The sequence below is a fragment of the Arachis hypogaea genome, chromosome 3 (assembly GCF_003086295.3).
Source record: "Arachis hypogaea cultivar Tifrunner chromosome 3, arahy.Tifrunner.gnm2.J5K5, whole genome shotgun sequence".
Taxonomy (NCBI): domain Eukaryota; kingdom Viridiplantae; phylum Streptophyta; class Magnoliopsida; order Fabales; family Fabaceae; genus Arachis; species Arachis hypogaea.
Window position 1 is genome coordinate 94,523,126 of NC_092038.1, and position 12,422 is coordinate 94,535,547.

The window sequence follows — 12,422 nt, forward strand, 5'->3', positions numbered from 1 at the left end:
TAGCAAACCACCCCCAAAGCCCCCTCCCCAACGCACACTCCCTTCCCTTCTCTTTCCCTCTGCGTCGCAGCCCCCATCCCCAATGCACACTTCTCCCCCCCATCGCAGCCCTGCCCCATCACAACCCCCTCTCCAACGCACACTCCCCCTTCCTCCCTCAACACCACCACTCGCAGCAACTATAACCTTAACATCAACAGCAACAACCACCTCCACCACTCTCCCTCCTCAACGCACACTACCCCTCCCTCCCTTAACCCCACCACTCACAACAACAACAACCTCAATATTAACAACAACAATCTCCACCACTCTCCCTCTCTTAACACCACCACTCGCAGCAACAATAGCCTCAACATCAATAGTAACAACAACCGCAACCTCCATCACTCCCTTCCCCAACGCACACTTTTCCCTCACTCCTTCAACACCACCACTCGCAACAACAACTTTAACATCAACAACAACAACAATAACCACAACCATCAAGGACCACCGCCACTACCATCGTAGCCACAACAAGGCTTGGCAACGAAAATCATAAATGAAGCAATGTTTTTAATTGGACAGCGAGGTTTATAGATCCTTGCAACGAAGAACAGAAAACCGTTAGCAGAAGTGATAGCTTTGGCTTGAGGCTGAGCAGCGGCGGCGTCCTGCGGCGTATGCAACGGGGAGGAAGGAGGAGAAGTGTGACAGAGAGGGATTAGGCAGATGAAGCCGATCTAGTGAGATCTGGTGTTGATGATGCACGAATCACAAATTCGGACTAGGGAACCGGGTTTTAGGTACTTGTGGAAGTTGTGGTGGTGTTGAGGGAGGGAGGGGGAGTGTGCGTTGGGAAGGGGGCTTCAATTGGGAGGGGGCTATGATGGGAAGGGAGAGGAAAGGGTAGTGTGCGTTAGGGGCTGCGATGGGGAGGGAGAAGGAAAGGGGAGTGTGTGTTGGGGAGGGGATTTTGGAGGTGGTTTGTCAGGTCACCAAAACACGGCGGCCATGTCAGCATTATGCTTGCTGGAGATTTGCTCCGGCAAACTCGGGGACATGCTTGTCAAATTTTAAAATCTTTTAGGTAGCGTTTGTTTTGAGGTACTGGAACAGAGACTAGGAGACTGAGACTCAGTATCATGTTTGTTGGCTCAGAGACTGGTACTAAAATTTTTGTCTCTGTCCCGAAAATTACAATATTTCAGTACCTCCAAAAAGTAGAGACACAAGAGACTGAAATTTTTAAAGATGGAGATTGAAACTTTAATAACATTTTATACCTAAAATACCCATATTTCAAATAATTAATTCTAATTTTATCCTTTGTGCAAATTAAATTAGAGCTTCATTTTTGTTTCAATTTTTATCTCTTATTTTGCACCAAATAGAATACTGAGATTTATTTCAATCATTGTCTCTTAGTCTCAGTCTCTCAATCTCAACCTTTCAGTCTCTGTCTCAACACCTAACGCTACCTTAGGGACTATTTTATCAATAACAAAAGTCAGGTACCATTTTGTCAGCGCCAAAATCTTTCGGATACCGATTTGGTATTTACCTCTAAATATTATTAAACATGTATAAATAAAAAATATCAAATATTTTTATTAATTACAATATAATTATTTTTTATAATTATACAATATTTATTAATATTATTTTTCAATAAATACATATTATATATAACAATATAATAAATATAAAATACTTTAATATAAAAATAAAATAAAATAATTTTTATTATAAAAATACTAGAATTTTATATACTTATTTAATAATAATTAGATTATAACTTGTTGATTATAATTTGTTGAAACTTGATTGTTCATATTAGTGAAGATATGTATATTAAATTTTAATTTAAGATTTTTGACTATTTTTTATTTTTTAATTTTTGCTTGAAAGCATTCTCTCCTACAACCCGGATGTGCAAGCGGGTTCAGTGGTAGGTTGGACTTGGTCCGCTAGGGCGGCTAAGGTTTATGATACTCGTAATGGCTATTTATGGCTCTGCAAGAAGATGTTTAGATGGGAGGAGAGAGGAAGCTAGCTTTGGCTTTAGCGTCAGCTTGTTCCAAAAAAGACCAAATTTTTTGCTTAGCTTTGTCTGCAAGAGGCATTGCCCATTGTTGTTTTTCGTCTCAGGAGAGGCCTTTCACCTACAGATAGTTGATCCAGTTGCTTGATTTGCCAGGAAACAGTTTTCACTATATTTGGGATTTCCCGAAAGTTCAGTTTGTTTGGTGGACTCTAGAGATTTCCAGTCATCCTTTAGATTTGAAGAACTGGTTCTTGTCCTATAACAAAGAGCATCCTTTTAGATTTTTTTTTGGTCTGTGGTGGATTTAGAGAGCTAGGAACAATGAGATTTTTAACTATCATGAGTCTTGGCCTCCTTTTAAAGTGGCTCGTATGGCTTTAGCTTTTGAGAAGGAGCTTCGAAATGTTTTTGAATTGCAACGAGTTTCTATTCCTTCTATGATTAGTTGCTATTGGATTCCTCCTTTGATTGGTACTTTTAAGAACAACTGTGATGTTAGTTGCTCTGGTTCTAGGGATCGGATTGGTTTTGCCTGTGTTAACAAAGACTAAAACGGAAATTGGCAACGAGGTTGTTTGGGAACAATAGAGAACTGTAATATTCTTCAAAGGGAAGTTTGCTATTTGGAGAGGATTTCTTTTAGTTCGAGACTTGGGGCAAAGAGATGTGATTTGGAAATAGATTGTCTGGAAGCTTTCATTCCTCTTAACAATTCTCATGATAATGCTGGGTGTGTAGATTCTTTGGTGCCTAAAATCAGAGATATCATGACTTGAAACTAGCGCGTTGATTTTCGCTTGATCCTGCGAGATGCAAACACAATAGCAGATACCATGGTAAAGATGACGTTGAGATTGCATTCATAGCATATAGAGCTTCCAAGAGTTTGAAATTAGTATTCAATGAAATCGCTCTATGCCTTCTTAGTCCCTTAGGACTTTGTTTTCCTTTTATGCTTGGTTATTTTAATATTTCAGTCACAAAAAATAATAATAATTCATCGGTTGAACAAATGAACCAGTAAACCAGTAATTTAACTGGTTCGATTACCGATTCGGTTCCGATAACTATAGTATAAATCAAGATTCTGAAAATTAGACCGATCATCGAACCGCTTCCGTCACTGATTCACTGGTTTGCTGGTCCAACCGATCTAACCGTGATTTAATAAAAAAAATCGTTTTAGAATAAAATAATAAATAAATTATAAATAAACTTCCTAGTATATAGATGCAGCTTGTGAGTGACTATTGAAAGAAATGCCAATTCAAATAGTACAAAGTGTGAAGATATCAGATAATACCATAATATATTGAAAGAAACCCAATAAACAACACTATAATCGTTGTTCCAAGAAGTCTTGAGAGAATGCAAAGCTAAATTAAAATAGTAAATACATAAAGTAACATTTCAAAGAGAGATAACACGTATATCAATACTCGATACTCTTAATTGTTATTATTCTATTCCGCAACATATGCAAACTATAATGTACAAATACTTCGTTTCTACGCAAATATCTGTACCATAAGTATATCTGCATCATATACTATTAAATTAAACTTGCTAATTGTGACTATAGTTTTGATAAAATGGCCCTATTTACATATTCCTATTTGTGCAAAATGGAAGGCAAGACTAGCTAGCTTTAATTCTCTTACAAGAAACTAGTGTAAATTGGAAAACAACAATGATAAAGCCATGAAGTGATTCTATTAATTCCTACTAAGCAAAACAATTAGATCAAAACTAAGGGTGAATTTTCAGTATTAAGAAATTAACTGAGTCTCTTGAATCTCCAATTAAATTATGCCAGTAATCCAAAGAGTTGACTTAATATACAATGAAGGAGTGCAGAAATAGAAGGAAAGATGAAGTGGTACCAGAAGGCAGAAAAAGAGTTAGTTTTCTTGTTCCCGCAAGTGTGAGAATTGAGAAAGATGATCAACACAAAGCAAGTGAAGAGTGAGGAGTGAACATCCACAATTGAGAAAGATGATCAACACAGCAGAGCCACAAAACACACCACAGCACACCAGGACCCAGAACCCACAGCAGCAGCAGCACAGCCAGAAAATTAATAGCAGCACAAATTAATACTACTAACAGCATTCAGCATTTAGCAACAAAAATTATCATTCAGCAACAAACAGCATTTGATTTGATTTCAATTTTTAACATTCAGCAACAAATATTACAAAACAGCAACAAATAATCCCTAATCACACTAAACCTGAAATCAATAAACCTAAACAAAAAAGATTTCAATAATGATTTGATTTTCATTTTTAGCAACAAGAAGAAAATTTCAACAAAAAATTCAAGAATTAAAAAAAAGCAACAGCACAAAATCAATTATTTGATTTCCATTAATCCATTCACAATTTCACATTAAAAAATCAGCAAACAGAGCATAAAAGGAAGAGAAGAACCGAAAAAGTGAAAGCAGTGCACTAACCTTCGATGGAGACACGAACGGCGACCGGCGAGACGGCGCCGAGCTACTCCAACCTTGAACAGAGAAGCCAGGGAGGACGAGGGCAGGGGGATGGAGGACGCTGACCTACAAGAGAGGGCCTGGGCTACAAGAGAGGACGTGGAAGCGCCGAGAGCACGAACGACAGCGGCATTGTCTCAGAACCGTTGTAGGGAGAACCTAGAATTTTGGTTGGGTAATTTTGAACTTTGCTTGAGTTCAAAGATAGTAATTCACGAACAGGGGGTGTTGGGGGAAGGGGGTGAGTGAGTGAGGGCCAAGGTTCTGAAAACTGGCTGCTTCGCAATGGAGGGGAAGTGAGCGAGCACGAGGCAGTGGCTGTTCAAAGGAATGAAGACAGCAGCGGCACGAGACGGTGGCTAGACGGAGGTGAGCTCGATGAGATTGAGAGGATTGAGTAGCCCTCCCCCTGATTGAGTGTGTGTGCAAGACTAAGACTAAGAGTTAGGGATTGCTGGTGATTGAAACAGCGACGTTTAGTTGACTTCTCTAAAAACCGGTTGGGTCATAGTTCGGTTCAACCGATCGGTTCACAGGTTTAATGGCAATTTTTTAAATTTGCAGTTTTACCTATTGTTCGAACCACTTTTTTCAACGGTTCACAAATCGACCAGTCCGACCGGTCAGTCTGAACCGGTTTTCAGAACCTTGGTATAAATACATATATTCAACTCATTTTCAATATATATTTGTATTTTAACATTATTTTATAAAAATGACAGATTTATTAGCATATATTTGGTGTACAAATAACATAGTTGATCGATTCAATGACAAGTCTGATCTTGTAGAGTCACTTAGACAGGCTGGGTGGCCGGAGCACTTTTCAGTTGTCCAACCAACCAATCCAAAATGGCCAGAATTCGATACATAATCCGCTTGAATTTCTTCTTAAGATAAAAGTACCATGATAGATATAGGCAAGCAGACAACGAATTCCTCAGGCAAAATGAGGGCAAAGAAGGAACATAATCATCATCCACAAGCGCAGTATAAGTAGGAAATATTTACAAGTTTCAATTTATTAGAATCTTAAAAATAAAAATGCCAGCAAATAGTAGTCCCTTTGACACTTGATTAGGGAGTTATGCTAGAACGATACTGCTTTGAGTCGCTAACCGTAACTCTTGGAGTGAGAATGAATTGCAAAGGGCTCTCTTTTCAGGGCAAGGGTTCTTGTGAATCTCCCAAACGAGACAAATGGAGATATGCATCAGTCCCTGTGAATAATCAAAACAAATTGTTGTTGAACTTGAAGCAAGCAAAGTAAAAAAGAATAAACAGATTGCAGAATACCACAAAATACTAGAACACTACGAAATTCAGTGTAATATGGGTAACAGCTTAGCCTTGTGTCACTAGGTGAAATAGACTATATGAATTACGCAACATAGAAATGCCAAATAATCCAATCGTATCCGTCTTTGAACCATTTATATAATTCACTTTTAATAATATCATCTAACAGTTTATTAGGTTTCCATATACTTCTAAAACACACACACGCACACACACGCACACAATATAGAAAGGTAGTTCGACAACAGCACCAAGTCACCAACTATTCTTTTAGTTCAAAAAAAACTCTAGGAATATGTAACAATGGAAAGTGCGGCTGACACAGGTGCATCATATCAATTGTAATCAATCCCATATATAATTGGAGAATAGGTCAAGAGGGGCTAACAGTTGTTAAATGCTACAATTCTAGAAAATTAGAAGGAAGAGAAATTCTTGCATAGACGCAAGTGTAAATGTCAGTTTTGTGCACAATCGCATAAAAGTTAGTGGAATACATGAATAGTGAATAACATAATATGTCTTCAATAAGGTAAGAGAAACTCACTTTTATTGTCTGTATGTGCTTAAAGATGACGTTTTAAACTTGTATTTATATAAGAACATATCTAGAAGGAAATAAATAAGACAAAAAACGTTAATAAAATGAAATGATAGTTAAACTCTACTCACCATATCCTTCCATAGATATTATTTGAAGATCACCTCCGAAATACCGAGCATACAAGCGACTAATAGGAAGCCCATATCCATATCCAGCCATGGTCACATTATCAGCTACTCCAAGATCTGAATGCTCATCCAATGGGTTTCTGGCTGTACTATATAAATACGTAAAAATTTTTGGGAGACCGCTCCTTGGTATGCCACCTCCCTCATCAGAAACCTACAATACCATTTAATCGAACACCTTCAACATAGCATTCCCCAACAAAGACCAAAAATCCCAGAAAGAATAGAGCTGAAATAAAATTGTGCTGTGCAATACAAACTAAGTACCTTTATAGTAACATCCTCTAATCCATCAGCAACGATTATTCTAATGGGTGGTGCAACTTTATCAGAGTCCATAAAACGCTCTTGGACAGCACGCAGTGAGTTTTTAACCAGCTCAAACATCATAAGATGTAAGTGAGCTGGAACATACCTATCATGTAAACATTACGTTTGTGAAGAGGGAGAATGAGCCCAGGGAAATAAGTTTGCAAGAATTTTGCAAATAAATGACAGCAAAAATGAAATGAATTTGTGGAGGTAAGAACTGTCTAACTCACGGAAATGTAAAATCTGGATCTCCATAAATATCGACATTAGGAGCACTGCCATATTCACGAAAACATATGGAACGTGCATCCTCACTGGCATTCCGAGCCACTTCCATGGGAGACATTTTTGTATGTATATAACCCACACAATGGGGAGGAGGATTTGGATTGTGCAACTCGACATGCTGCCCTGAAACCGACAAAAGTACACCACGCATACAAACAACATTATGATTTATATTAGCCGCAAAGAGTCAGCTTAAAGTTATATAGAAAGAAACAGAGTGTTTCCTGAACTTACCAATAAGCATTCGAATTCCGATTCTCGACATGTAAAAACGATCAAGGAACTGATGAATCTCATCAAGATCCTCATAAACAATCTTTGGATCCATGCCTTTCTTCAACTGCTGAACACCTAAGGCCATTGTGGGCACCACATTGTTGTGTCTCACTTTGATGGCCTTAATCATGTCGGTGAAAGCTCTTTCATCTTTCATACTCTTGATCTCAGGGAAGGCTCTGAGATCACGGAAAGAATCAAGGTACCAATCCTTTACCTAAAAGCATAATGTAGTAAAAAAGTTCAATAAACATATAGAAAGCATCAAGTTAATTTTAAACCAAGTTCTACGCAGCAAGTTGCTAAAACCACAAAACACATCAACACAATTTACATCACTCCAAGGGTACCATAAATCATCATCACAAGTCCTATGTCACCCAAGCTGTTATGACTTACAATATCTGTCACCATCGAGAATCATTGAATTTATTTTTTCCTTTGGATACACTAATGACAATATTTATGACCCCATGGAGACTACCTAAAACCCTCGCCACTAGACCACTCCTAATGCCTTAGGAAACCCTGAATATTATAAATAACACCCCCATTCTGGAAGTAAATACGAATCGGGGACGGATACTACTTTAGTGTATATAATGATTAAACCACACAACCATAGTATCAAACTTGGAAAGAAACTTTTTAGTATCAAATTTAAACCCATACCATCAAACAGTGGCCTAAAACGTCAACAAGATTCAATAAAAACCAATTTTTCCTTTTCCCCAACATAATTTGACTCAATTAATTTAACAATGCCAAACAATACAAATAAATGGCACACAGTCACATGCTTATATTCCCAAATCCTAATTAAAAATCGTATAGTAACTAGTAAGGTTTAAAGAGACAAGGTTATCCATAAACACGACACGGCAGACAATGTAGACAGGAATCTAATCTAAAATTTTATACTCTAATGTTAATCAAAAACTATATTACTTGTCTTTTTTGTTTTTTTAAAGGGAAAACTAGCTTCTAAAAGAGAGCCAACTTCTTAAATCTCAATGCTCACGCCTGCTGCAACAAAGAAACAAAAGTAAGCATCGGAAACATCCTTCCCTATAAAACAGACAAGAGCAAGTAATCACAGTTATCCTAAAAGGCAAAACGGAATGAGGGTGAATTTGTCACAAAGTTAAGCTTATTACAAGTGAACCCGAGAACCTATGTTCAAATCTCATTATGTTGCCTCCGTTTCTTCCCGGAATTCGCCCGCGGAGCCTCGAAGACCTTCCGATTTCGGAGAGGGCTGAGTCGTATATTTTCTATCTCCACTTTTAGGAAGTACAAAATTCTTTGATTCCGAGACAAAAAAGCTCTGTATCTCTGTACTATCAAAACCAGTTTTCAGGATCAAACTCTTCTAACACGAGGAGATTGATAAAATAGTAAAATAAGGGTTAAAATGCGGGCTAATCACTCTTAAACTAAGACATTGAAGCTCAATTACGATGGAAGTTACAAATTTAATGATGATTAACCTCACTTTATGACTTTCTCGATCTCCAAGCTTTAGAGATCTTTTTACATGTCTTTGTTTTCTGTGTTAGAGACAACATCCAATCGAAAGGAAAGGAAAGGAAAGATAAGATTCAAATAAATAAAATAAAATGAAGAAATAGAAGAACCTTCAAAATGGCAGGTTTATGGGACAAGCCATAAGGGAGATTCTCAAGCTCAATAGCCCTTCTTGCAATCCGAATGGGAAGCTCCTTGTGAAGGAATTGAGCAGAGATTAGAAGGTTCTTGTCAGTGGGTTTGGACCCGAACTCCATCATGTACCTCAAACTCACACCTGTCTGCTTCATGCATCCCCATCGGTGGACCTCCTCTATCACCGTCTTCGAGAATGTCTCCGTCGCCTTCTTCGCCGCCATCACCACCACCACCACCACACCCTACTGATGTATTGGCACAACCACCACCACCAGCATGCAACGCAAACACACAATTCTATATGATCATAGAGGGATTAGAGAGAAAACTGTCACCCCCAAATTGACGATAGCATTAAGCCATTCACATTATTGATATGTAAAGTAATAACCGCTTTGTAGAGATGGGCGAGAAAGAGAGGGTTAGTGAAATGAATTGAATGATGAATGAGTACAATGAATCAAGAGGGTGCGGGAAATTGAATATTAAAATAATTATTTTTTTTATAATAGAAGATTGAATATTTTAAGAAGAATGATATAACTTTATTGGGGGATGGTCCTTGCCTCCTTGGAGAGAATGAATGAGCTGTGCTTCTGACACGTGTCAAGATAAGTCCTTGCTATGGCTATGAAGATGTGGTTTCTAAGGAGTAAATCCTCCTAGTAGTCCTGAGATTCGCGTGAATACTCAATGTAGTTTTTAAGATCTCGATTTTTTTATTATAGTCTTCTAGATAGAGCTCTGAGTATTCATAATCGTCTGGATATATTTTTAGTGATGAGTCATCACCGGAGCGCTGACGTGGCCATATTTTGCCATACTAGAAGGCTCAAAAACGTCGTCGTTTTGGTTTGGCACCTTTAAATACAAATAACGACGCCGTTTAGATGTTATTTAGAAAAACAGTTGTCTCCAATACAAACACTTCATCTTCATCACTTCTTTTTCTACCCTTTCATTTCATCTTCATCTCTTCATCAATGGCGCTACTATAAAATTCTATTTCCTGGGTTGAAAAAGTTGAGAGAAAAAGTAATCCAATTAAAAACTCTTTTCGTTCTTCTCCTCCTCTATGAGAAGCACGAGGTTCTGACCTTGTGATCAGACTCAAAATAACATTTTCTTTTTATTTTGAGTTTTTAATATAGTGTTGGTTTTTCATGATATGCAAGTTGCTAGTGTGATCGAGGTTTTTTCATTTTTTCAAGACGGGGGATGTTTCCTAGAATGCCCTCAACAACCTCAAATTTCTCATATATCAAGGTCTCACCTTTTTCATCTCTCTCTTAATCCTTGTTTTTTTTCTCATCTAGATCTCATCTTTTTCTCCCTTTTTTTATGCTCATGTTAAAAAATTGTTTTTTTTTCTCTTTTTGTAATTATGCTTAGTTGAGGAGCCATTACAAAAAATCTTTTAGGTAATTTATTTTTTTTTTATTTTTTTCTATCTATTATTTTTAGATACTTATTCTGATCTGATTTTAACATTTTAAATTATTTATTATATACTGTGTAACTGTGTAAATTATTTTCTATTAGTTCCTTTTTGGTAAATTGTGTCTAATGTGACTATTTAAAATCATGAGAGTAATTTTAAATGTTTCATTCATGTTGTTAACTAATTAGTGTTGCTATTCTCCTGCATGCTTTTTTGGTTTCTAAGCCATGCTTTCAGGTTTGGGTCGCTGATTGATTAATCGTTCACTTTCTTCAGCTTTCAACTTCACACATGCCTAAAATCTATTATTACTTCACCCAAACTGTTAACTATCAAAATAATTAAATTAATTAGTGGTTTATGTTTGATATACACATTTTAAGAATATTATGAAAAATTGTTTCACTTATTGAAAAGATATACGTTTTATATTTTTAATACATTAAATATATTAAAAATATTATTATACTTATATACTGTGCAGTTAGCTAAATCCTAAGAAATTTTGCATACATGAGAACTACTAAGGTATATTGCAAGATATATATAAGGGAAAAAAAAAAAAAGAAAAATGTCATGTTTTGGCATATAAGGATTTCCTACTATCATGACTGTTTCACACATATGGCTTTCTTAGAAACGTATAAGTGACATTGCTTGCCATTTTGATTTATATAGTATTTGTTTGTTAGGTGTAACTCAATCTTGGGTATATTGATAATAATCAAATGGTTTGATCACGATAATCATCCATTTGAAGTGCAGGAAATGTAGGCGTGTTGGCCATCCTTGCGTGTTCCTTTGTCCTTTTCTTTGTGGTTTTTTTTTCTTTTCTATTATTTTTGTATTATGTATATTATTTTTATAAATTTAATTTTGATACACTAACATAAAATACTGTAAAATAATTTTATATATAAAAATAATTATTTTTTATATTAATAGTGTAAATTATTATTCAAAAAACAGATATAATTGTATAACTGTATAATTATCAGTACATCAAATTAAACTTAATTTTTAATTTATCAAATAATAAATTTAATTTTTGTGCATAAAATATTTTACACGACTGTTCTTTTAAATAAATATTTACGTAATTAATGTAAAAAAGAATTATTTTTATTAATATAACATTATGTGATTAATTGCACGTATAAAATAATTTTACATCAAAATTAAATTCATCAAATTATTAGTCTAAACATTTTCATCAACAAAACAAAGCGAATCCGAGTTTCGTAAATGTGTGAGTTAAAATTAGATTATCAAAACGTAATATATATTTCAAAAATAGGTCCAATAGAAGATGATAGAATTGGTATCGCGTTATGTTCTTCTCACAACCAACCATACACGAGCGCCTGCATGTTGTGTACTTGTGTTCTTCACAAACTGCCAAAGAACTGAAACGCACATAGAATTCGACGTCATGTATGTCGAGTTCTTCACAAGCGTGTCACACTTATGGAACTCGACGCCATGCATGCTGTCTTGCATGTCTTTTCCTCTTGCATGTGACCCGCGTCCAACTACAAAAAAAGGTGAGATTTTCAAATGAAAATGGAGTAATTGATTGATAATGGTGGCAGGACACTTATATAAGGAGCGGATGAAGAGGATGGTTTTATTGTTCTTCAGTGAGGGAGAGAAGAGTTGGTTCTAAGAGAGTGAGAGGTTGAGAAATAGTTGATTCTGTGAGGGTGTAAGATAAAAAAATTTAGTTAATTAAATTAGTGATTGAAAGTATTTTAATTTTAGATTAAGTGTATTTGTTATATAAAAAGGAAAAATATAGGTAGATAATGAGAATACTAAAAAATGTGAACAATGGATATGTAGGATGTTCAATTTAATAGGTATGCATATGATTATGTTCATTA

General features: G+C 36.0%; 1 protein-coding gene across 1 annotated transcript; it reads right to left on the reverse strand.

The window, feature by feature from the left end:
* Nucleotides 1-5,388: 5,388 nt before the first annotated feature.
* LOC112790589 (pyruvate dehydrogenase (acetyl-transferring) kinase, mitochondrial) lies at nt 5,389-9,706 on the reverse strand. Its single transcript, XM_025833066.3, has 6 exons — nt 9,071-9,706; nt 7,392-7,650; nt 7,100-7,280; nt 6,825-6,972; nt 6,498-6,711; nt 5,389-5,746 (listed from the first exon to the last, which is right to left on the reverse strand). The coding sequence occupies exons 1-6, from the start codon at nt 9,317-9,319 to the stop codon at nt 5,688-5,690; spliced, it is 1,110 nt and encodes a 369-aa protein (XP_025688851.1). The 5' UTR covers nt 9,320-9,706; the 3' UTR covers nt 5,389-5,687.
* Between the last annotated feature and the right edge of the window lie 2,716 nt (nt 9,707-12,422).